Source organism: Sorex fumeus, unplaced genomic scaffold (assembly GCF_029834395.1).
Source record: "Sorex fumeus unplaced genomic scaffold, SorFum_2.1 ptg000011l, whole genome shotgun sequence".
NCBI lineage: Eukaryota > Metazoa > Chordata > Mammalia > Eulipotyphla > Soricidae > Sorex > Sorex fumeus.
This window is the reverse complement of record NW_026606068.1, coordinates 6639894-6661357: the sequence shown is the minus strand read 5'-3', so window position 1 is coordinate 6661357 and position 21464 is coordinate 6639894. Positions and strand designations below refer to the sequence as shown.

At 49.6% G+C, this 21464-nt stretch overlaps 1 protein-coding gene and 2 pseudogenes across 1 annotated transcript; all 3 read left to right on the top strand.

Annotated features, from left to right (window-relative positions):
- Positions 1 to 531: 531 nt before the first annotated feature.
- On the top strand, positions 532 to 2010 carry LOC130020269 (ubiquitin carboxyl-terminal hydrolase 17-like protein 6). The gene has a single exon (XM_056110880.1). It carries the CDS (start codon positions 532 to 534, stop codon positions 2008 to 2010), a length of 1479 nt encoding a protein of 492 aa, XP_055966855.1.
- Positions 2011 to 4120: 2110 nt separating this feature from the next.
- On the top strand, positions 4121 to 8100 carry LOC130020268 (transcription initiation factor TFIID subunit 12-like; annotated as a pseudogene).
- A 942-nt stretch (positions 8101 to 9042) lies between these two features.
- Positions 9043 to 13929, top strand: LOC130020267 (S1 RNA-binding domain-containing protein 1-like; annotated as a pseudogene).
- Positions 13930 to 21464: the final 7535 nt, after the last annotated feature.

Here is a 21464-nt window from a genome sequence, read left to right as displayed (position 1 = left end):
ATCCCCTCAGCCTGACTCAAACGTCTCAGGATGACCGAACCAAGATACCACTTGATCACTTGATCAACACACATCCTGTTACTCATGCATTTGCTCGAGCAGGTGCCAGTAATGTCTCCATTCATCCCAGTCGCATGCTAGTGTAGGCTGAGGAGGTGCCATGCCAGTCTGAAGGGCCTCTGGAGACACAGCACCCCAGGGGTCCAGTGGCCTTAGGGCCTCCGTAACTGGCCAAGCCCTGTGCTTGCCACACCCTTTTGTGGCCAGCCTCTTAGGGGTCATGTGATCACAGGGCGTGGTCACACACCCTACTCTCCCCTCAACCGGATTGGACAAGTTGCAGATTGGTGGGCAGAGCCTGTGCTGGGCGGGGCTGCATCTACGTATTTAGGGACTCGCCTGCCAGGGGGCTGAGCTTCTTTCCAGCGCTCTGCCAAGGGAAGTCGTCGTTCTGACGCAGTCTTCATCGCAGAGTTCTGGAGATACGGAGGCCCCTTCTCTGCACTGGGCAGCTTCCACTCAAGCCAAGAGATGGCACAGGCTGCATCCTGGAGCAGCAAGAAGAACGCTGGGGTCTGCAGCGACGCACTCCTGACTGAGGCCGCCCCACAGTTGTGGCCCACGACTTCCCAGGTGGGTCTGGCTCTGCAGGGCCAGGGGCGGGCTGGCGCCAAGGCTCTCCCTCCCGAGAGGAAGACAGGACGTGCGGTGGGAGCCGGGCTGCGGAACGTCGGGAACAGCTGCTACGTGAACGCTGCCCTGCAGTGTCTGACCTACACTCCGGCCCTGGCCAGCTGGGCAGCGTCCGGACTTCATCGTGGCACCCACGGCCAGCGGCCCTGCTGCAGGGCATGCGGGGTGCGGAAGCACATCAGCCGGGCCCTGCGGAGCCCCGGGGAGGTCCTCACACCGTGCCCATCGCTGCTGGCCGGATTCCACAGGCAGCGACAGGAAGACGCGCACGAATTCCTCATGTCCACGCTGGATGCCATGCAGCAAGGCTGCCCACAGGGCGGCGGGAAGAGGCCAGCCGACATCGCGGGCATCTTTGGAGGCCGCTGGCGGTCCCAGGTGCAGTGTCTGCGCTGCCTGGCCATCTCCGACACCTTTGAGCCTTACCTGGACGTGGCGCTGGACGTGGGAGCGGCTCCGAGCGTGGCCCAAGCCCTGCGAGACTTGGTGAAACCCGAGCGACTGGAGGGGCCTGACGCCTACCTGTGCGGCAGCTGCGGCCAGAAGATGCCCGCCACCAAGACGCTGACCCTGCACGCGGCCTCGCGGGTCCTGATGCTGGTGCTGAAGAGGTTCTGCCAGGACGGCGGTGCCAAGCTGGCTGGCCACGTGAGCTTCCCCGAGTGCCTGGACATGGGAGGCTGCACGTCGGAGCCCCACGAGGGGCATCTCATCTACCTGCTCTACGCCGTCCTGGTGCACACCGGCTGGACCTCTCACGGTGGCCACTACCTGTGCTACGTCAGAGCGGCAGATTGCCAGTGGTACCAGATGGACGACGCCAAGGTCAGTGCCTGCGACGTTTCCCACGTCCTCAGCCAGCAGGCCTATGTCCTGTTCTACACGCAGAAGGCCGAGTGGGACAGAGGCGGTGGCCATGGGCACTGGGCCGGGCCGGAGGGGCCAGGCTGCGTGTCTTCAGCGATCCCCGGGGACCTGCTGGGCCACCCTGCCTGCGAACTCGAGCCCTCGGTGTTTGGGCACCCCGAGCTTTGCGAGGACTCTCCTGGCATCAGCCTGGACTGCTGGAGGCGGCTCCAGGAGCAGAGCCGTCCCAAGCCGCCGCCCAACCTCAGGAAGACGGACGCCACCCTGCCCGCCAACGCCGTGATCATCCACGGCTCCAGACACGGGCATGGGGCGCCCCGGGAGCAGCCTGCACCCCCGAAAGCTGCCCCAGAAACGTGTGCCACGGCCGCCAAGAGGAAGGGCAGGAAAGGCCAGAAAAGCCAGCGGGTCCTGCACAGCCTTCAGCTGCCACGGGGGCCCCGTCTCTGACAGCCCAGCAGCGCCAGAACCAGCCTGGCCCCAAGTGTCTGCGCTCTGCTGCCTGCGGGACGTTTTTCCTGTAACCCAGACATGGCTGGACGCTTCCCTCTCCTTTGACTTTACCAGGACACCCAAATATAAGACCTGGTGTGGGGACCCGGATTCCAGCACTCAGAGTTGTGCTCAGGGGGAGCCTTGCGGGCTGCACCATCTTTCTGGTGATTTATAGCACTATAAAAGTTGTTTGTTATTTTATATATTTGATTTATAAGTTTTGTGTGGTGGTAGACATTTTAATAAAAATGATTTTTATTAAAAAGTACTGGTGTAATTCTTTTGTTTGTTTGTTTGTTTGTTTTGTCATGTTGGGGCAACATCCAGCAGTGCTCACAACTTCCACCTGACTCTGTGCTCAGGGACCTCTCAGTCCAAGATGGTATTATTCAGAGACTAAACTGGGGTGGACAGTGTGCAAAGTGAGTTCTTTTTGTTCCAGCATCAATTGCAAACAAATTCATGTAATCTGCAAAGCCCAACATATCCCCCTCGCCATTTGGCCAAATATCTGTAGTGCCGATGTTCCAAAATATGGAATCTTAAATTTTCTAAGATTTTCTAAGATTTTCAACTCCCAAATACTAGCAGCACAGCATTAACAGTTTCTCTGTGTTTAAGCAAAAAGCACTGGTCTGTAGTAAGATCTGAAAAGCCTCTATGGGAAGGAGAAATGCAAATAATTCAGTTCCCAGTCTAGAGTCTCCAGAAGGTTTTGACTTAGTAACTACTACAGGGAAAGGTGAGAGATCAACTCAAGGCATTAGGGGTCCTCACCAGAGCACTGTAAGCTTCTCTGGGAGGAGGTAAAGGAGGAATTCACTGAAGCCTAACACACTTTGGTTAATATCCAACAGCCCGAGAACCTCGGTCGCTTGGGAATTCGGGATAGAGTAGGTGGCTCGAGGTCTGTCTCCTCTGGGGTCCCACTTTTCCCTGGATTTGGGTCCTTTCGGCTGCCCTGCTCCTCTGTCACAGTGCACAAAGGAGAGAAGAAGTGGCCTGAATGCAGCCTCAGGTTCCCCCCGGCAGGACAGGTGCAGCTGGGGATTAAGCTCATGAGTAGGCAGTGGCCACATGCCCCAGTTCCTAGCTGATTTTCTTGGCATCCTTTTGGACCATACATGGCCTTGCTCAAGGATCGCTCCTGGCAGGGTTTGAGGGACCTATGGGTGCCTGGATCTGTTGGGACATGAACCCGTGTTGGTGCTCACAGCTGACTTGACCCTGGCCCAGCTGGGCGTTCCTGAGTGTGGGGGTCGAGGGGCCCAGTTAGAGAAGAGGAGGGAGCTTCCTGGGGCTGCCGGCCCTGCCCCCACTCTTCAGAGCCTTCCGGAGCACTGATGATGTTTTCTTATTTTATACCCAACCCTCTATTTCCAACAATCACTCATCGAAAAGTGACTGTTTCTATATAAAGTGAGGTCTTTCCTGCTGTGTGGACAGGGAAAGGGCCCCTGGGAATGTTCTTTCGGGAAATAATAAAAATTTCAGATTCCTCCTTCTTAAGTCGCCAAAGGCAAGAAGATCACGTTCTTTTCATTATTTTATTTATATAAATGGAGAAAAAAGGCACATAACCCTTGATAAAATTCTGGAAAAAACTTGTATTATAAAAATTTTTTAATATTAAAATCAATAGATTAGTATTAAAATCAACATTGAAGTCAATATATCTATCAAACCAATTTATCGTTCTCAGTTCTAAAAGCTGGGCCTAAGCTGTTGTGGCCGGCTGAGGGCACTGAGGCCAGAGCTTTCATGGGCTGGTCAGAACAGTGTTGATGTGGCCGGCCGGTGTCTGCTTCTCCCACCCTTTCCTTTCGACTCTCATACCCGAATCCTGTTGCTGCTCTGCTTTGCCTCCTTCGTTGGGCTCGTTTCTAGGACCCCATGAGGACCCTGTGAGTGACACTGCTACCCGCCCGTGGGAAAGACAGTGCCAGGGGCATCTCTCAGATAGACTCTCACCCAGAGGGGCTTCGGGAAGGATCTGTGTCTCGGGGGAGACTGAGTCAGAGGATGGTGATGCTTCTGATCTCCGGGGCCCCTCTTGGCTGGCACCATGGCTGTGGTGGCGGATTTCAGCCCGGAGAGCCCAGGCATGCTCCGGTCCCGGGTGCAGCCTGCTCCCGGCACGTTAATAGCAAACACTGTGCAGGTGGTGGAGCCATACGAGGCATCTCTCCAACCCAATCATTAGCACTCTAGAAATTGACATTTGAAATTGCGGCCATGTGAGCTATCATGATATTTATAATGAGCAATCAAAAATAAATGACCTAGCATCTGCCCGTAAATAAATCTTGAAAGAGATCAAAAGCAGCAGAAAAGCTTGGACCCATGCATAGCTGAACAGACTGGGTAAAAGGAGGGGATAGGTTGGCCTGTGTCCTCCCAAGCAGAGCTCCCAGCAGCCACTTGCTTCAACAATCCAAAATTGCCACCATACACTCAGCCTGACGCTGCCGTCTCAGGATGACCTCACCAAGATATAATCTGCTGAAAATTTTGTTATGTGGATCTTAGCACATCAAGAGCCCTGCCCCAGAGAGAGCAACAAGTCCCAGAAGACACCACAGCGCGAGAGATCTCTCCGGGCCCACTACTGGGCCAGTTTCACCGGGGCACCCTAGATGGAGCATGTGTGCTCTCCCCATCTACTCCAGATGGAATCCCGGTGACCAAGAGCTTTCCCAATTAAATCCCAGTTATGCTGGTTTCAGGACTGAATCTCCAGGCCACATGGCAGCAAGGACCTGAGCTGTCCCTCCCTGGCCCCTGCCCACCCAGAAGACTGGCTGTCACACCCACAATTTGCCTCTGGTACCATCTTAGCGCACTAACAGCCCTCGCCCAGAGACTTCCAGTTGAATACCAAAATGGATTAGTGCCATATGAGATGTCTCTGGAATCCAATCATTAGCACTCTAGAAATTGACATTTGCAATTGCGGCCGTGTGAGCTCTCATGATATTTAAAATGAGCAATCAAAAATAAATGACCTAGCATCTGCCCCTAACAGGTAGGCCTGAATGGTGGTTGAAAATTTCGAGCAGAACATAATTCACATAATTAGAGAGACAGTATGGGGAAAATTGTCTGCCATTGATGCAGGGTGAGAACTGGGATGTGGGTGGTAGAAAATGAGCACTGGTGGAGGGATGGGTGTTCCATCATTGTATGGCTGAATCTCAAACATGAAAGCTTTGTAACTTTATCTCACCGTGATAAAATTGAAAAAAAGTAATGTGGTGTGGGAAGCTGGCCCTTTAATTGACCAAGGGCCTACGTGCCTGTGCTATGTATGGTTATCTTGGCCTATGTGACCCTGAACAAGTGGTTCCTGACTTGTGCAAATCTGGTACTGCGTCTGCTCTGAGCACAGCCTATGCATATCCTGAGCTATGTATGGTTATCTAAAAGAAAACATTTGTCACAGCTAGCCCAAGAATAAGAAGTAACTGACACTGACTAACCAAGCATATCAAACATGTAGACTTTGTAACTCTCCTAACCATATATGATATGACCTAGTGATGTAATTGCCTTCTGTGATGTAAGCATAGTTTCCTGCTTCTCAAGGTATATAATACCCCTGCTGCCCTGAATAAAGTCCTGTCCTGTCCTATCCTGTCTGCTGTCCTGTTTGCTCTGTCCTGTTCCTTTTTCTCTGCGATAGCACAGCAGGTAGGGCGTTTGCCTTGCACACAGCCAACATGACCGACTCGAGTTCGATTCCTCCGCCCCTCTCGGCGAGCCCGGCAAGCTATGGAGAGTATTCGATATGCCAGAAACAGTAACAACAAAGTCTCCAATGGAGATGTTACTGGGCCCACTCGAGCAAATCGATGATCAGCGGGAGGGCCTTTTTACTAAACTGCATTTTGTCTCTTGTGTCTTGTGTTCATTCGGTCAGTCCCTCCCTGCACCTACGGAGCCTAGGGCCGCCTCCACTGGCCGGAGAGTGGTCTGGCGGGGCCCCCCCGCAATGTGGAGTTCATGCCCAATTCAATCAGCTTATCCAATGGCTGAACAAATAACAGTACTCCTACATTATTTATCACTGTATCACTGTCATCCCATTGTTCATCAATTTACTTGAGAAGGCACCAGTAACACCTCTATTCCTCCAAGCCCTGAGATTTTAGCAGCTTCTTCTTACTCGTCTTTTCCAACGACTGGAGGCTCTTATAGGGTCCAGGGCACGAGACCTATTGTCGTTACTGTTTTTGGCATATCAATATGCCATGGGGACCTTGCCAGGCTCTGCCTGGGTGGGCAGGATACTCTTTGTAGCTTTTCAGGCTCTCTGAGAGGCATATATTTATATTTCTCTCTATGATTTATTATTTATTAACAAATAAATATTTATTAATTATTAATATTATTTATTAATAGTGGGCTGGAGCAATAGCACAGTGGGTAGGGTATTTTTCTTGCATGCAGCCAACATGGCTGACCCGAATTTGATTTCTCAGCCCTTCTCGAAGAGCCCGGCAAGTTACCAAGTGTATCTTGCCCACACAGCAAAGCCTGGCCAGCTACCCATGACGTATTCGATATGCCAAACATAGGAACAAGTCTCACAAATGCTACTGGGCCTGCTCGAGCAAATTGATGAACAATGGGAGAATAGTGACAGTGACATTTTTAATAGTAATATCATATATTATATATTCATTATTATTTATATTACTGGAAATTATTGTTTAACTATTGCCTGACCACTGTTACCCTAGACACTTGCCAAAACACCTTTCTTTGGTAACTAGGATTTTTCTGAAACAATAAGGCATGTGCTGTTTATGTAATTAAACCCTATTTAATTGGAATTTGGGTCACTATCAAGAGACCACTCTGTGGGTGAGAGAGGTGACCCAGTATACCGGAATGAAAGTCCTTTTGCCTTTGCATTGTCGTGTGTGTGCCTCTGTCTGTTTTTTCATTTGAGAATCTGTACACCAGGGTATCACAGCTTTTGAGTCCCAGATTCCCCACAGAGACACAGGCCCTCCTTCACTCTACCCCTCTGGGCGAGAATCTGAGAGATGCCCCTGCCACTGCCTTTCCAACAGCAGGCAGCAGTGTCACTCAAACGATCCTCACGGTGTCCTATAAATGAGCCCATGGAAGGAGGCAGAGCAGGGCAGGCACAAGGAAGATGGGTGCGGACAGAAAGATCTGAGGGTGCCTCACATCTCTTCTGGGTTACCCACGTGTCTCCCCTTACCTCACTGTAGAAAGGGGGAGCTACAGAAGAGTCTGGGATTATTCAGGACCATCCTGAGGAGTGAGTTTAACAAGCCATGGGTGTGCAAGGCTCTCCCAGGACCCACAGTAGGAATCGCTTTTTTTCATTCCCTGGAGGGACAGACAGGGTGTAGACACAAGGATGGCCTCACCCTAGCCCTACCTAGTGACCCAGACAGGTCCTGCCACACCCTGTCTGGCACCCACCCTCCCGGCTTGCATAAAAGCTCTTCCCCTCCAGAGGTGGAAGAGCACTCCTCTGAGACCTTTCCTCTGAGAGCGTCCCTCTGAGCGTGTTCCTCTGAGCAACCAGTTTGGCTCCTCAGTCCTCTTCAACCTCTCCAACTTCTCATCCATATAACCGGAACCAGCCAGCACCCTTCCACAAGGCTCCATGGCCAATAGTACTACAGAAGGGAAACTACCAGGTACTCCTGGGACAGGAGGGAGACTAAACCCTGGAAACAGCCAGGTATTGACCAAGAAGAAGTTACAGGACTTAGTTAGAGAAGTGGATCCTAATGCACCTAATTAGACGAAGGTGTGCAAGAGATGCTGCTGCCAATTGCTGATGACTTTATCGAGAGTGTGGTGACAGCCGCCTGCCAACTTGCTCAGCATCGCATGTCCTGCACTCTGGAGGTAAAGGATGTCCAGCTTCATCTAGAGCGCCGGTGGAACATGTGGATCCCAGGATTTGGCCCTGAAGAAAGCCAACCCAACAAAAAAGTTTATACCACAGAAGCTCACAAACAGAGAATGGCTTTGATCCAGAAAACAGCCAAGAAATAGCACATAGAAAGGTCAGGGAATGGACGACAATATTTGGAGAGACATGAGCTGAAACTTCGGCCATCTTATCCTTTGGTTTGCTTTTCCAGAATAAAGAAATTACTAATTGAAAAAAAAAAACCAAAACCGTTCTTCCCCGAGTCCCGAGATCGGGAACTCTAGGCGCACCCAGTTTCCCACCTCGGTGGTCAGACACCACGTGCCCCCATGCAGCGTGCGGCCAAGACAGTGCCCAGAACTCCAAATTCTGTCAACAGAAAGTAGCAGTGTGTGAGGCAACTTTGGACAGCCGTCTGCCAAGATACGGGAAGGATTGACGGGTGCTGCTAACTCCTTTACCAGAGAGGGAATCCGGGGAGTCTCTGCATCTGCTCCTTGATTCACTTTAACTGTTCTTCCCCTGGGCCTGGTCCCTGTGCTGTCGAATGACTCCATCCACGTCCATGGGTGACCCCGTTTTTGAAGGTGCTCGGTCAGTGTTGGACTCCTCCTGAGAAGCCCACAGAAACGCACTTTCCAGACAGGATTGGCAACGCCCATTGGAAACTAGGAGAGAGGCCGTAGGGCCCCACCGCGGCATCATTAAACATCACAGGCTCCTGTTTATCTGGGGTCCCACCTTCTCTGGGGCAGGGGCTTCAGTTCTTCCTTTCCAAAGGGCTTCAATTTTGAAAATTACAAAATGATGTGATTCTGACCGGCCCATGGGAGCTCGGCCCTCAGTGCCCTCAGCGGGCCACAACAGCTTCGGCTCCAGCTTTAGAATTGAGGCCAATAACTTGATTTGATAGATATATTGATTTTAATGTTGAATTTAATACTGATCTTTTGATTTTAATATTGAATTTTTTTACAGCACGAGTTGATTCCTGAATTCTATCAATGGTTGTGTGCCTTTTTCTCCACTTACATAAATAAAATAATGAAAAGAATTTGGTCTTCATGCCTTTGGTGACTTCTGAACTCAGATTCTGAATTTTTTATTATTTCCCGTAACAATTTTTTATTATTTCCCGTAATATTTCCCGTATCACTGGGCTGGAGCGATAGCGCAGCGGTAGGGCGTTCGCCTTACAAGCGGCCAACATGGCCGACCCGAGTTCGATTCCTCCGCCCCTCTCGGAGAGCCCGGCAAGCTACCGAGAGTATTCGATATGCCAGACACGGTAACAACAAAAGTCTGCAATGGAGACGTTACTGGGCCCGCTCGAGCAAATCGACGATCAACGGGAGGGCCTTTACCTTTTTTAATATTCCCAGGGCCCCTTCCCTGTCTACACAGCAGGAAAGGCTTCACTTTGAAATGGAGACAGTCGCTTTTCCATGAGCGATCATTGAAAACAGAGGGTTGAGTATAAAATAAGAAGACATGATCGGTGCTGTCTCTGACTCTGGAGAGTGCCACAAGACAGGCAGCTCTAGGAAGTGACCTCCCCCAGCTCTGGCTGGCCCCCTTTCTCCCACACTCAGCAATGTGCGGCTGGGTCAGAATCAAGTCAGCTGTGAGGACCTACGTGTGTTCACGGACCAACAGGTCCAGGCACCCATACAGTCCCTCAAGCCCTGCCAGGAACGATCCATGATCCATGAACACACCAGGTGTGACCCAAAAGAAAACTCAGTTAGGAACTGGGGTGTCTGGCCACCGCCTACAGGTGAGATTAATCCCCAGCTGCACCTGTCCTGCCCGGGGTCCCGGAGGCTGCCTCCAGGCTGCTTCCACTCCCCACGGGGAGCTGAGCCAGAAGAGCCGGGCAGCCAGAAAGGACCCGAATCCAGGGAAAAGTGGGACCCCAGGGGAGACAGACCCTCCAGCTGCCTTCTCTGTCCCGAGATCCCAAGTGACAGGGCCAAGCTTCAGAACCCAAAGCCAAATTTTCTTTTTTCTCCGAGTTAGTATCTGCCTCTGAAGTAGATAACAAGGAAGAGAATATCTGGAATGTCCAAAAGAAAATCCCCCAAACTTGTCAGCAGTCTCCCAGGGAATCAAAGAGAGCACCGCAGGGGTCTGCAACAGCCTGGCAGGGTGTGTGAAGAGTGAGCTGAGTCACTCTGTGGCTGTTGCTGATGTTGGTTTGCAAGACCAAGAAAAAATAACTGAGACTCTTCAGACTCAAAAAAACAGGAAAGAAATGAGTCTGGAGCAATAGCACAGCGGGTAGGGCATGTGCCTTGCACGTGGCAAACCCAGATTTGATTCCCAGTAACCCATATGGTCCCCTGAGCACCACCAGGGGTAATTACTGAGTGCAGAGCCAGGAGTAACCCCTGTGTATCACGGGGTGTGACCCAAAAAGAAAAAAAAAAGAAAGGAAAAAAAAAGACGGCAAAGACAAAACAGAAAAATTCAGCTCCAGAACCAAGAAGCGCTTAAAGCTGTTGATGACCCCAACCACGCCAGTAACTCAGAGAGTGAGGGGACCAGGTTGGACAGCCTGTCCAGCACGTGGGAAGGGTGTGCAGGAAGGAGGAGGATGAAGGCTTCACCTTGGGTTAGTCACCTTAGAGAAAATAAAGACAGAATCGTCTCCTCTGGGATAGCCCTTCACATTCCCAGCAAGTGACACTGCTAAAACAAAGGGACCAGAAATGAATGGGACACAGCGCAGGTTCCATAGGAGAGGATGTGTGTTGAGCACTGGGTTTGTGCCAACATCATTCGTCCCTTTATTATTTATTTTTATAAATTATTGTTCACCGTAATTTATTACATTCAATATATCAGCACTAATCCCACCACCATTACACCTTCCCACATCATTATTTGAATTTTCCCACCACCGCCACCCAAGCCTACCTCAAAGGCAGATCCTAAATAATTTATTTTGTGTTGCTTGTTATGAATAATGTGCTAAAAATAATCGAAAGAAGTTTTCATTACTAATATGTTATAGGTTGAGCCATATATACACATATATTCATATATTTATATATAATTTTTTGGATAAAGATCAGCTGCCTTCTACTTCACACCTCAACAAATATGTTAAGATAGATATATCCCTATCCAATCATCTCTGGAAAAAGTATCCTCAAAAAAAAGTAAGTGAATCAAAAAGGGGTGATATGGGGAGAGGGAGGGATATGAGGGATATTGGTGATGGAGAATGTGCACTGATGGAGGGATGAGTGTTTGATCATTGTATAACTGAAACTCAAACATGAAAGATTTGTAACTATAGCTCACAGTGATACAATTAAAAATAAAAATAAAAGGAAATGTTATACAGAAAATAAATGAGAGAGATATTGTTATGTTTCAGCCCTACCAGAAATTTTCAGGCAACATAAGAAATAACCAGAATCACCAGATTCTCACAGTAAACCATGGAGAAGACTTGAACATGCTACTGGTGAAGGCCAAAGTACCTGATGGAATAAAAAGTGAATGCCGTAGGTGGTGCATCCAAAACAGGGGGAGACCGTGGCTTTGCAGAACCAGAGGAAATGAAGATTTTTTTATTTCTTTTTGGGTTGCAGCAGGCGATGCACAGGCATTTCTCCTGGCTCTGCACTCAGGAATCATTCCTGGTGGTCCTCAGGGGACCTTAGAGGATGCTGGGAATCGAACCTGGGTCAGCTGCGTGCAAGGCACTCCCCGCTGTGCTATTGCTCCAAATACGAGGAAAGGACGATTTCACAATATTCATCGGGTGATGCTTTTAGATGCCTTATTTTCCCTATCCTCTGTAGAGATTTCACAGCCAAACTAACATCTGATGCAGAGAAGGAATCAGTAATGATTTTTAAACGGAATCTTCGTCAACACCTGTGAAACAGACCTGTTCCTGGGAGCACCTTAAAGGGGGTAGATTGTAGTTATACAGTGGCAAAATAGCTAGAATTTTTCCTACAAGCCAGAAACTACACCCTGAGGTGTTTTACTTGCATTCTGGACAAGGCTTCCAAGGGGCAGAGAGAATAAAGCGGCTTTTGCTGAATTTCGACTGCAGCACAGTTTTTATTAGAAATGGAGCTGCCTGCCGGGAACCAGAAGCTTACTCTGTTGACCCGATCATGAAAAATTACTCTGCACCTTTGGATGTTGCTTACCGGGTTGTCAGGGAACCTGGAGCATCGATAAACAGTGCTTAGCCCCGAAGCAAAACAAGAGACGCTAGGGCTATGCCCGAATTTGAGGAGTGCAGTTTCCACAGCAAGACGCATGCAGGATCCATTAGCTGAGAAGGTAGAAACGGAGCCAAAACGCATTGGACTCGGAGTGTATCAGCATGACGTGTCCCAGACTTCACCAACAACAGCCCTGGACAATGGTGTAGAAGAATGTGTCAGCTTTGTCGGAGTGGATGTTAACATCTGTTCCGAAGTTTTGTTGAGGCATATTGCAGGGCTCAATGCCAACCGGACCAAAAATACTATTGAAGGTGAGAGAAAAGTCAGCCGAGAGCTCCTGAACAAAGTGCAAGGTTTGGGTCCAAGGTCTTTCCGACCAACAGTGCGCTGGCTTCGTCAGAATCAACCAGGATTGTATTCGAGTATTCTGCAGTCAGCAACCTGAATCCACACGCCAAGTTTGGGAGTTGGTCTGGCACCTGGTGGTGAGCCAGGCAAGAAGAGCAAAACTCCAGCAACTTCTGACAGGAAACCAAATCCTTTGGATCCAACTCGTATTCACCTGGAATCATATGCACAGCACTGAGGTTTCTCTCTTTCATTGGAGGGGTGCAGAGTGAGATTGGAAGGCCTGAAGTGCAACAGAAGAGAAGTGCATTCCTTGAAAAGGAAGGACTACAGTAAACAGCAGAAAGATTGCAAACAACAGCACATGCTTTACAAGTCATTGTACGTTGTCTCAATCAGCCAGAGAACTTTGACTTGCAAACAGATTTTGATAAGTATGGTTTCAAGAAAAGCAGAGTTTGGCCAGAAGACCTGCAGGCGAGGACAGTTCTTTCAGGCAGAGTCCAGAATGCAACACTCTTTGGATTTTTTGTGTATATAGGAGTGGGGCGATCAGGGCTGATTCCCAAACGAAGTGTCACAGAAGCAAAGCTTTCTTTTTTCTTTCTTTTATTTTATTTGTTTATTTATTTGCTTCTTGTGTCGCACCCAGCAATATTCAGGAGTTTCTCCTAGCTCTGCACTCGGGAATTACTCTTGGTGGTGCTTGGGGGACCTGTGGAATGCCAGGGATCGAACACAGGTCAGCTGCATGCAAGGCGAACACTCTACCCGTTGTATTATTGTTCTCATCCAGAAGCAAAGTTTTCTACAGCGAAGAAGAGAAGAATTCGGGACCAGAGGAAGAGCTGAAGTCCGAGTTCCCGGCATCACATGACCCATCTAGGGTTCCTCGCTTCCACCTTGACAGATTGCTGAGAATTAGGTGTTTGTGAATTCTGGCTAGCAGAGGACAAAGAGTTCACCGAACAGGAGATTCACTTCCCTTGCTTTTCCTTCTGAATAAATGGAAAACTAACACCAGTGTTTTCTTTTCACCTTGAAGGAAAATGCAGATTAGACCTCCCTGTGTGATTCATGTGTCAATGGCTTTTCTGATTAAGACTTAAAATCTTGTTACTCATCTTTTTCATTTTGAATATCAGATTGCTTGGCTTTTATTTCCCAACATGCCTTTCCTGGCCAGGAGGACCCTTCACTCCCTTCGGAGCACTGAGACAGAAGAACAGGACAGCCCTAAGGACCCGAATCAAGGGAAAAGTGGGGTCACAGAAGAGATAAACCCTCCAGCCACTTTCCCAGTCCCGAGTTCTAATGCTCGGCTCCAGCGAGATCAGCCCGCCTCACTTCCTCTTTCAGCTCCTGGTACCCTGCATGGATTTTTCCAAGGACAAAAGAGCAAAGTGATTGCTTTGACAGCTGTGTGTTCCGTGAGAATGAATAAATTGGGATTCAGTCCTTGACTTGCAGCACACAGAGCACTGCAGAGCTGAGTCTCGGAACCGGAGTACCACTTCACTCCCCTCCCCAGCCCTGGTCTGGCTTCCCCCTCGCCAGCATGTGTGACCTCCCTCTGGGAGGCTTGGACACGGCAGTGTCTGTGTGGACCCGAAGTGTGGGCTCCAGGCAGGCCTTTCCATGACGGCCAGTGAAGAAAACAAATGTGGTTTTTTGGCAGTTGCACTCCAGGTGCAGGCCTCTGAGGCTGAACCTGAGGTGCCTGCCAAGCCAGTGCCCCTCAGTAACCCTGCCCGTGCCTCAGCCCCAGGTGGGAAAGGGGGTGCCTAGAAAATCAACTGCTGTCTGGCAAACAATCCCTCCGCAGGCTCCAGCGCCATGCTCAAGACTTACCAGGATGGGGCTGGGCTTTTATTTTCCAGCACAGCAGGTAGGGTGTTTGCCTTGCACGAGGCCGACCTGGGTTTGATTCCCAGCATCCCATATGGTCCCCCCGAGCACCGCCAGGAGTAATTCCTGAGTGTAGAGCCAGGAGCATCCCCTGTGCATGGCTGGATGTGACCCAAAAAGAAAAAAAAAAGAGTTACCAGGAAAGCAAAGGTGCTCATTCTCGGGCAGTGTCCAAAATCCCTCTTCCCACCGTGAAGAGCAGGATGCCGAGATTTCTGTCTTAGCACCGAGGAAATCTGCAACAAATTCCCAGATGCAAAAGGAGCATCCTGGGCCTGCAGAGATAGTACAGTGGGAAAGGGCTGGCCTTGCACTTAGCCAACCCTCATTCAATCCCCGGCATCCTACATGGTCCCCGGAGCATGTCAAATGACTCTTGAGCACAGAGCCAGGAGAAAGCAAGGAATACAGCTGCATGTGGATTCTAAATAAAAATCAAAATCCCAACGGGCTGGAGCAATAGCACAGCAGGTAGGGCGTTTGCCTCGCACGTGGCCAACCCGGGTTGATTCCCATCATCCATATGCTGCCCTGAGCACTGCCAGGAGTAATTCCTGAGTGCAGAGCCAGGAATAACCCCTAAGCATCATAGGGTGTGACCCCAAAAGAAAAAAATTCCTCCCCTCTTCCCTGATTCCCTCTTCCCTCTCTTGCTCCTGGGCAGCAATTGGATGCCCTCACATGCCCCCCGGCACCCTCCTCCCTGGGATGGAAGATCAAGTATCTTATTCTCATGCAACTTCAAGGTGAAATTCAGGTAACACCAAGGCCTTCTCTATTTCTCCCTGAGTTTGTTGAAATGTGCCCTGCTCTCATACTTTCTTATTTGTTTGAATGGTGCATTTTATTTCTGCAATGGGGTCTGTGTGTGGATGTGTGTGGGCATCTAGTCTTGCTTCTGTAGTGACAAATAAGATGCTGTATGTAATGAAAATGATGAAACTGGAATGGAAATGAAGAAAATGTGATGGGGACTGAAACAGACCCCTGAGTTAAACTAGAGAAGGGAGGGAGAAGCATTCCTTTTATGGCCCCATGAACCGAATTAAGGGCCCACCAGCACACCAGATTGATGGGAGCACACTGGGCCCACCAGATTTATGGGAGTGCCCGGGAGATGGTACCGGAAGGTCGCACCACATGGGCAAGATAGCCTGACACTGACTGTTTTTCTTTTGAGCACCTGAAGGCCATACCATGTGGGAACTATGCTCTGATTGTTATTCTTTTACTCATTCCCTCTGTCTCCTCTGTTTCACTGATAAGAATGTAAGTAGATTGCAGCCCACCTTTGGAGGATAAAAATCTCTTCCTCTTCTGACTTGAAGTCCTCAGCGCTGAGGCTCTGATAAACTCACTCTCCTACCCCGAGCTGTCTCTCTCTGTTCACTCACGGCTCACACCAGCACACTTCTTATAACATTTTGGGAAGTGTAGGACAAAATGGAATTAGCCTTAATAGGTGTTCAGCTCTTCCATCTAGAATGGTGACCAATACCCAAAGGTGGGAAAGGGCATGCCTTGACTTGGGAATATTTCAATATTTCAACAGCTCATCTTTGCTGTCTGTGCAGAAAATCAGCAGGTCCTAATACTTAGCTCAAACCCACCATGAAGAGACGGCATGGCAACTGACCTCCACGAGGCTGACCTCCATTCGGAAGTTTCCCAGGCTGCAGGAGGCCCTCAGCCTTAGTCCTCTGTCATATCTTGTCACATGGTGAGTCCATGGTGCTCATCAAAAACGGTCAGCTTAGAAAGACAGGGAGATGCACCACTTTCCTGGAGTTCTGATCCCCCAGGATCACTATCCACTCCTTCACTGACCCTCCCTGCCCCTGGGCTTCCTGCCCACAGATCCTGGCACCACAGCTTGGCGACCCACCACCCCCAGGTCACGAGGCAGAAGTCAAGGCAGATGGCACTTAACAAAGCTGGCAAGGAGGGAGTCTGAGCAGGAAAACGGAGTTCATCAAACAGCCGAGCAGCGGCTTTCCCACATGGCTCTGGGCCATCTGCTCGAACAGCCCTCTTGGTGCAGGAGGGCCAGGCAAGGAAGCAGGTGCATTTTCAGCCTCTGAGCACAGCGGCTCCCTTTCCCAGGAAGGGCCTCTTCCTCAATCCACTCCCACACAGGAAGGGCTTGGCTCGGGCCGGCTGCTGGGGAGGGAGGGGACTTAGTCCAATGCTTTTCAGGAAGATTCCAGTACCATCTGGATCCTTGGAGTTTCTTGTTTTAGCCTGGTTAGGGGGCCACATCTGGCAACTCTCAGGGGCTACTCCTGGCCCTGTGCTCAGGGGACCAAGTGTGGTGCCAGGGGTAGAATCAGGGCCACGGCACCTGCAGAGTGACTATCTGGCCCCTGTACCGTCCAGCGCGCAGTCCTTTCATCTGTCTTACCTCACAGGAGGCTGTGGCCGTTTGCCCTGTTCGATAGCCGCCGCCTTGTTGGATCAGGACTCAGCTGAATTCAGTGTGATCCTGACTTGGTTACAAAGTTGGCATCTACAAGGAGTACCAGGAGTCAGGGCTTCCAGAAATGGTTTTCTTTGAGTGGAAGGACACTATGAGGCCCCAAAAGCATCAGAGGCCATGGGCAAGAGCACTTTGCCCATAGCACCCTCGGGCCTGCAATAGCAGCTATGGTGCCAGAGAACGTACTTCTTTGTGAGCTCAACGTCCCTCCTAGTTCTCCTCGCTGAGTGCCTTCGAGCAGCTCTGTGGTTTCAGACCTGTGTCAGAACCTTCAGGATAAGAAGGTTCTCTGGGCCTGGTAAATGAAAGAGTGATTTGGAGGTTATTTTATCCCTCAGGAGAAAGGCGGAGGATTTGCTTGTATCACTGGCTTCCTATCCTAGGAGTCATACTAGACTGTATTTGTCTCGAGCACTCGGGTCACTCTGGACACTCTCCAGGGCATCATGAAGAGGCCTCCTGAGCCGGGAGCTGAGTTTTGAAGCCCAGTGTGGGAAGCTGGCCCTTCAACTGACCAAGGGCCTACGTGCCTGTGCTATGTGTGGTTATCTTGGCCTATGTGACCCTGAACAAGTGGGTCCTGACTTGCGCAAATCTGGTACTGAGTCTGCTCTGACACCAGCCTATGCATATCCTGAGCTATGTATGGTTATCTAAAAGAAAATATTTGTCACAGCTAGCCCAAGAATAAGAAGTAACTGACACTGATTAACCAAGCATATGAAACGTGTAGACTTTGTAACTCTCCTAACCATATATGATATGACCAAGTGATGTAATTGCCTTCTGTGATGTAAGCATAGTTTCCTGCATCGCAAGGTATATAATACCCCTGCTGCCCTGAATAAAGTTCTGTCCTGTCCTATCCTGTCTGCTGTCCTGTCTGCTCTGTCCTGTTCCTTTTTCTCTGCTTCTAAACTGCATTATGTCTCTTGTGTCTTGTGTTCATTCGTTTGGTCTCTCCTTGCACCTATGGACCCTAGGGCCGCCTCCGCGGGCCGGAGGAGTGGTCTGGTGCGGCCCCCCACAGCCCAGCGTGCAAGGGAGCAGGCTGGACAGCCCCAGAGCAAAGCAGCAGACCCACTCCTCAGGATCCTGTCATTTCACAGACCATCTGACATGCATCCCAGCTCCTTCCCCAGGCCGTCCTGGCTTCCAGGGCAGAACTTACCCACAAATTAGCAACTGCAGAGAGCCAGGTGGGCGGCCATCGGTGGGACCCAACTAAGGAGTTGCTGGCGGGGCTCTTAGATTCTTCCATGGGAAGCAAGAGATGACTCCGCATGCTAATGACTCTTTTGACAAACTATTACTAATTTTCAAATAATTTCTCCATCAGCAATTCCATCTAGGCATGAATTTATTTATTTTTGCCGGCGATAGGTCTCTCTCTCTTCCCTGTGTCCTTTACTGGGCAAATTAGACATGTTAATTATGGTCTCTGGAAAAGAATTCCCGGGACAAAATCTGTGTTGCCATGCACAAGCTGTCTGACCTTGGGCATGTTAATTCATCTTCTTTCAATCAGGTTTCTCTGATGTGAAATGGGGCTGATGGAGCCGATAAGAGAATTAAATAAGATAATTCATGAAAAGAATGAACACAAAGCTAGCGGCATACCAGTGCTTAATAAATGAAAATTCTTATTAATATTGTGGAAATTTGTGATTAAGCAAATCAGAGTGTAATGAAATTAGCATTGTCCCATGGCTCTGTGCCTTGACCTGAAGGTGAGCACAGTGTCTTCTGACCTGTCCCTGTTTCGGTGAGGCCTATGGTTTTATCTCACTTCTAGGCTCTGGCCCCAGAGAGCACAGTGTGATATTTAAATAGAACGTCTTGATTGGAAAATAGCTGAACGAATTGGCATGCCTGAATTGAAGCTCAATTTGCCAACTGGTTCTTTCCTTCACATTGGCACACATGCGTACCTGTGTCTGTATATAAACAGCTGTCCCGGTGGCAGGATGCTCTAATCAAACCTCTGTCGCGCAATACCCCAGCCCTGTGTGGATGAAACAGGCTTCATCTGGGGTCTGTAGAGTGGAACTTCGTGGTTACAATCATGTGAACATGATTGGTTTTGATGGGTGGTTCCTGTGTCACTCCTAGTCTGAGCGCAGACCAAGAAACCATCATAACCAGATACTGTCTATTCCCGTGTCTTTTCCCTGTCGCCCACAGAGGAGTGATGTCCTGTGATTTTCTCCTTCTCCCTCTGACTTATTCAGCTGAACATAGTTGTTTGGGTCACACCCACCGGTTCTCCTGGCTCTGCACTTAGGAATCACTCCTCGTAGTGCTGGGGGACCTATGAAATGCTGGGGGTTAACCCGGATCCTGGACATGCAAGGCCAGTACCCTCCAGGCTTAACCATCTCTCCGGTCCCATCAATAGCCATCCTGGTGTCAGGAGTGCAGCACTCAGGGGACCATGTAGTACTGGGGATCAAACCCAGCACTTCCGTTTGTCACTCAACCTCTTCCTCTGCCATGAGGACCCAAACAATGTGGTTCCACTAATCCAAGTCTACAAGAAAGCCTGGGAGGCCTTTCCATTAGCTTGTGGGGATTAGTGATTGGAATGAGAATGGGAGGGGATATTTTGTTGCTTTTTTCCCCAAATTTTATTGTTATTATTTTTTAACTTTTATGAATTGGACTTTTAAAGCCCCAAAAAGGCTTCCAGTTGTTGCTTCCTGATCTGAGACTCAAGCCACCAGCGGGATGACACACAGCGCAACTTCTCAAGGGCTGGGACAGCTGCTCAGCACACTGGACTTTTCTTCCCAGCGATGTGACCACATCTGTTCCTTGGTGTCTCTCTCTTGGCCACAAGTTCTCATTGACTGCTCCTTGCGGCCAGAATCTATTTGAGAAAGATTCAAGTGGGCAGATAGTCAGCCCAGAGGCACATCTCCAAAGAACCCAGTGACATCCTGAACAAACCCTCCTTCCGTATAATCAAATGAAATAACACACTGAGGGAAAAGAACTCAGCTGGGGCATTCTCTGCTCCCCACGATGTGTGCCCAACCCACCACACCTGAGCTGATCCGCATCCTCACCTATGAAGTCCTGCCACCTGCTCTCCACTCTTGCCTCCAGGCATAAAGATGAAAGTCTAGGCCAAGTGGTCTGCATTACAATGCAGGCGAGAAAGTTTCCAGGAAATCCCAAGGCTAGAGTGAAGGTTTGCATGTAAAACATTTATTGATGGATTCAGGAAGTGATCTCACAAAGACAATGCGAACAGTGAGATCTGCGCACTGGCAGAGATTTCCTCACAGTCAAATTCCCCAGGAGGAATGACTGTCTCCTAATAGTACTGTATAGCACTGTTCTCCTGTTGTTCATCGATTTGCTTGAGTGGGCACCAGTAAGTACTAAAAATTTAAATGCAAACATAAAATGCTTATATGTCAGAGGCAAAAAAAAAGCCCAGGCTCATATAGATAGAGGGAATCATTTTTCATCTCTGCTTTCTTACTGATTATACTGTGCCTTCCGAGTTCATCACTCTTAACATATGCGTTTTCCTTCCTCCTGAAGTTCCATCAATGAATGATGGCTTTGCGTTTCTCAAGGACTTGTTTTTATCAGGTATTGCTTGTGGAAGGAGAAAAAAAGAGTGCTAAGGCAGCTTTGACCTGCAAACTCGTAATGTCTGGCTCCAAATGCAGCATGCTTATCTCAGAGGAAGACCTCAGGCCTGGGACCTCCTGAACTGTGAAGAAGCCGCTCCTGCTAAGGGCTTTCGAAGTGCCTTCCGGTCACCAGCAGTTAGGAATTCTCCTTTGTGTGTCCTGACAGTGTCACCTGCTCCTGGAGGTGGGGGGAGGTTCTGAGTGGGGTGTGAGAGGGAAGCAGAAATGCTTCCTGGAAAAAAATGGGCTGCACATGGCCCCCAGTGCATGGGGACTGGCCCAGGCCATCTCTACCCTTCCCTACAGCTTACAAATGAGCCTGCAGGGAACAGCTGTTCTCGTCATCTTGTTCTGACACAGGACAAGAACACCAGGGGAGATTGGAATCAAATCATAAAAGGACACACACAAAACCTCTGCTGGGCTGGTTTGGGTGGACAATCGGGCACCAGAGAAACTATTCTGTGAGGAAGGACAGGGCCAGACTGTAAATAACCATCTGAAGGGGCAAAGGGCTGGCAGCAAGAATGCCTGGTAATAGTCTGGGAGAGTGGTCATTCTGGAGGGACAAAGAGGATATTGGAAACTATGGACAGACATGGGAGGTCCTTGAGGACACCTGAATTTGCACCTCGGCAATGCATTGTGCTAGTAGGGGAGCTGTACCATATTCCTAGAAATAGACACTCAAAACCAAAATAGTTGCTTGGGAGCTGGAGAATGGTCAGATTAAAGAGCCAAAATGTCCCATCTCTGTTACTTTGCATGCAAAACATCAACAGACCTTGGTGAGCTCCGTCCTGGCACCACATTTGGACATCCAGTGATGGAACGGTTCTAGCAGATGCTGTTTCTCAGGTTCTGCTTCTGTGAAGACACAGTAGGTTCCGTGAGAGCTGCCAGAGATGGGA

What these genes read in the sequence shown, in the direction of transcription:
- LOC130020269 (XM_056110880.1), top strand. Translation starts at nt 532, where the DNA reads ATGGCACAGGCTGCATCCTGGAGCAGCAAGAAGAACGCTGGGGTCTGC.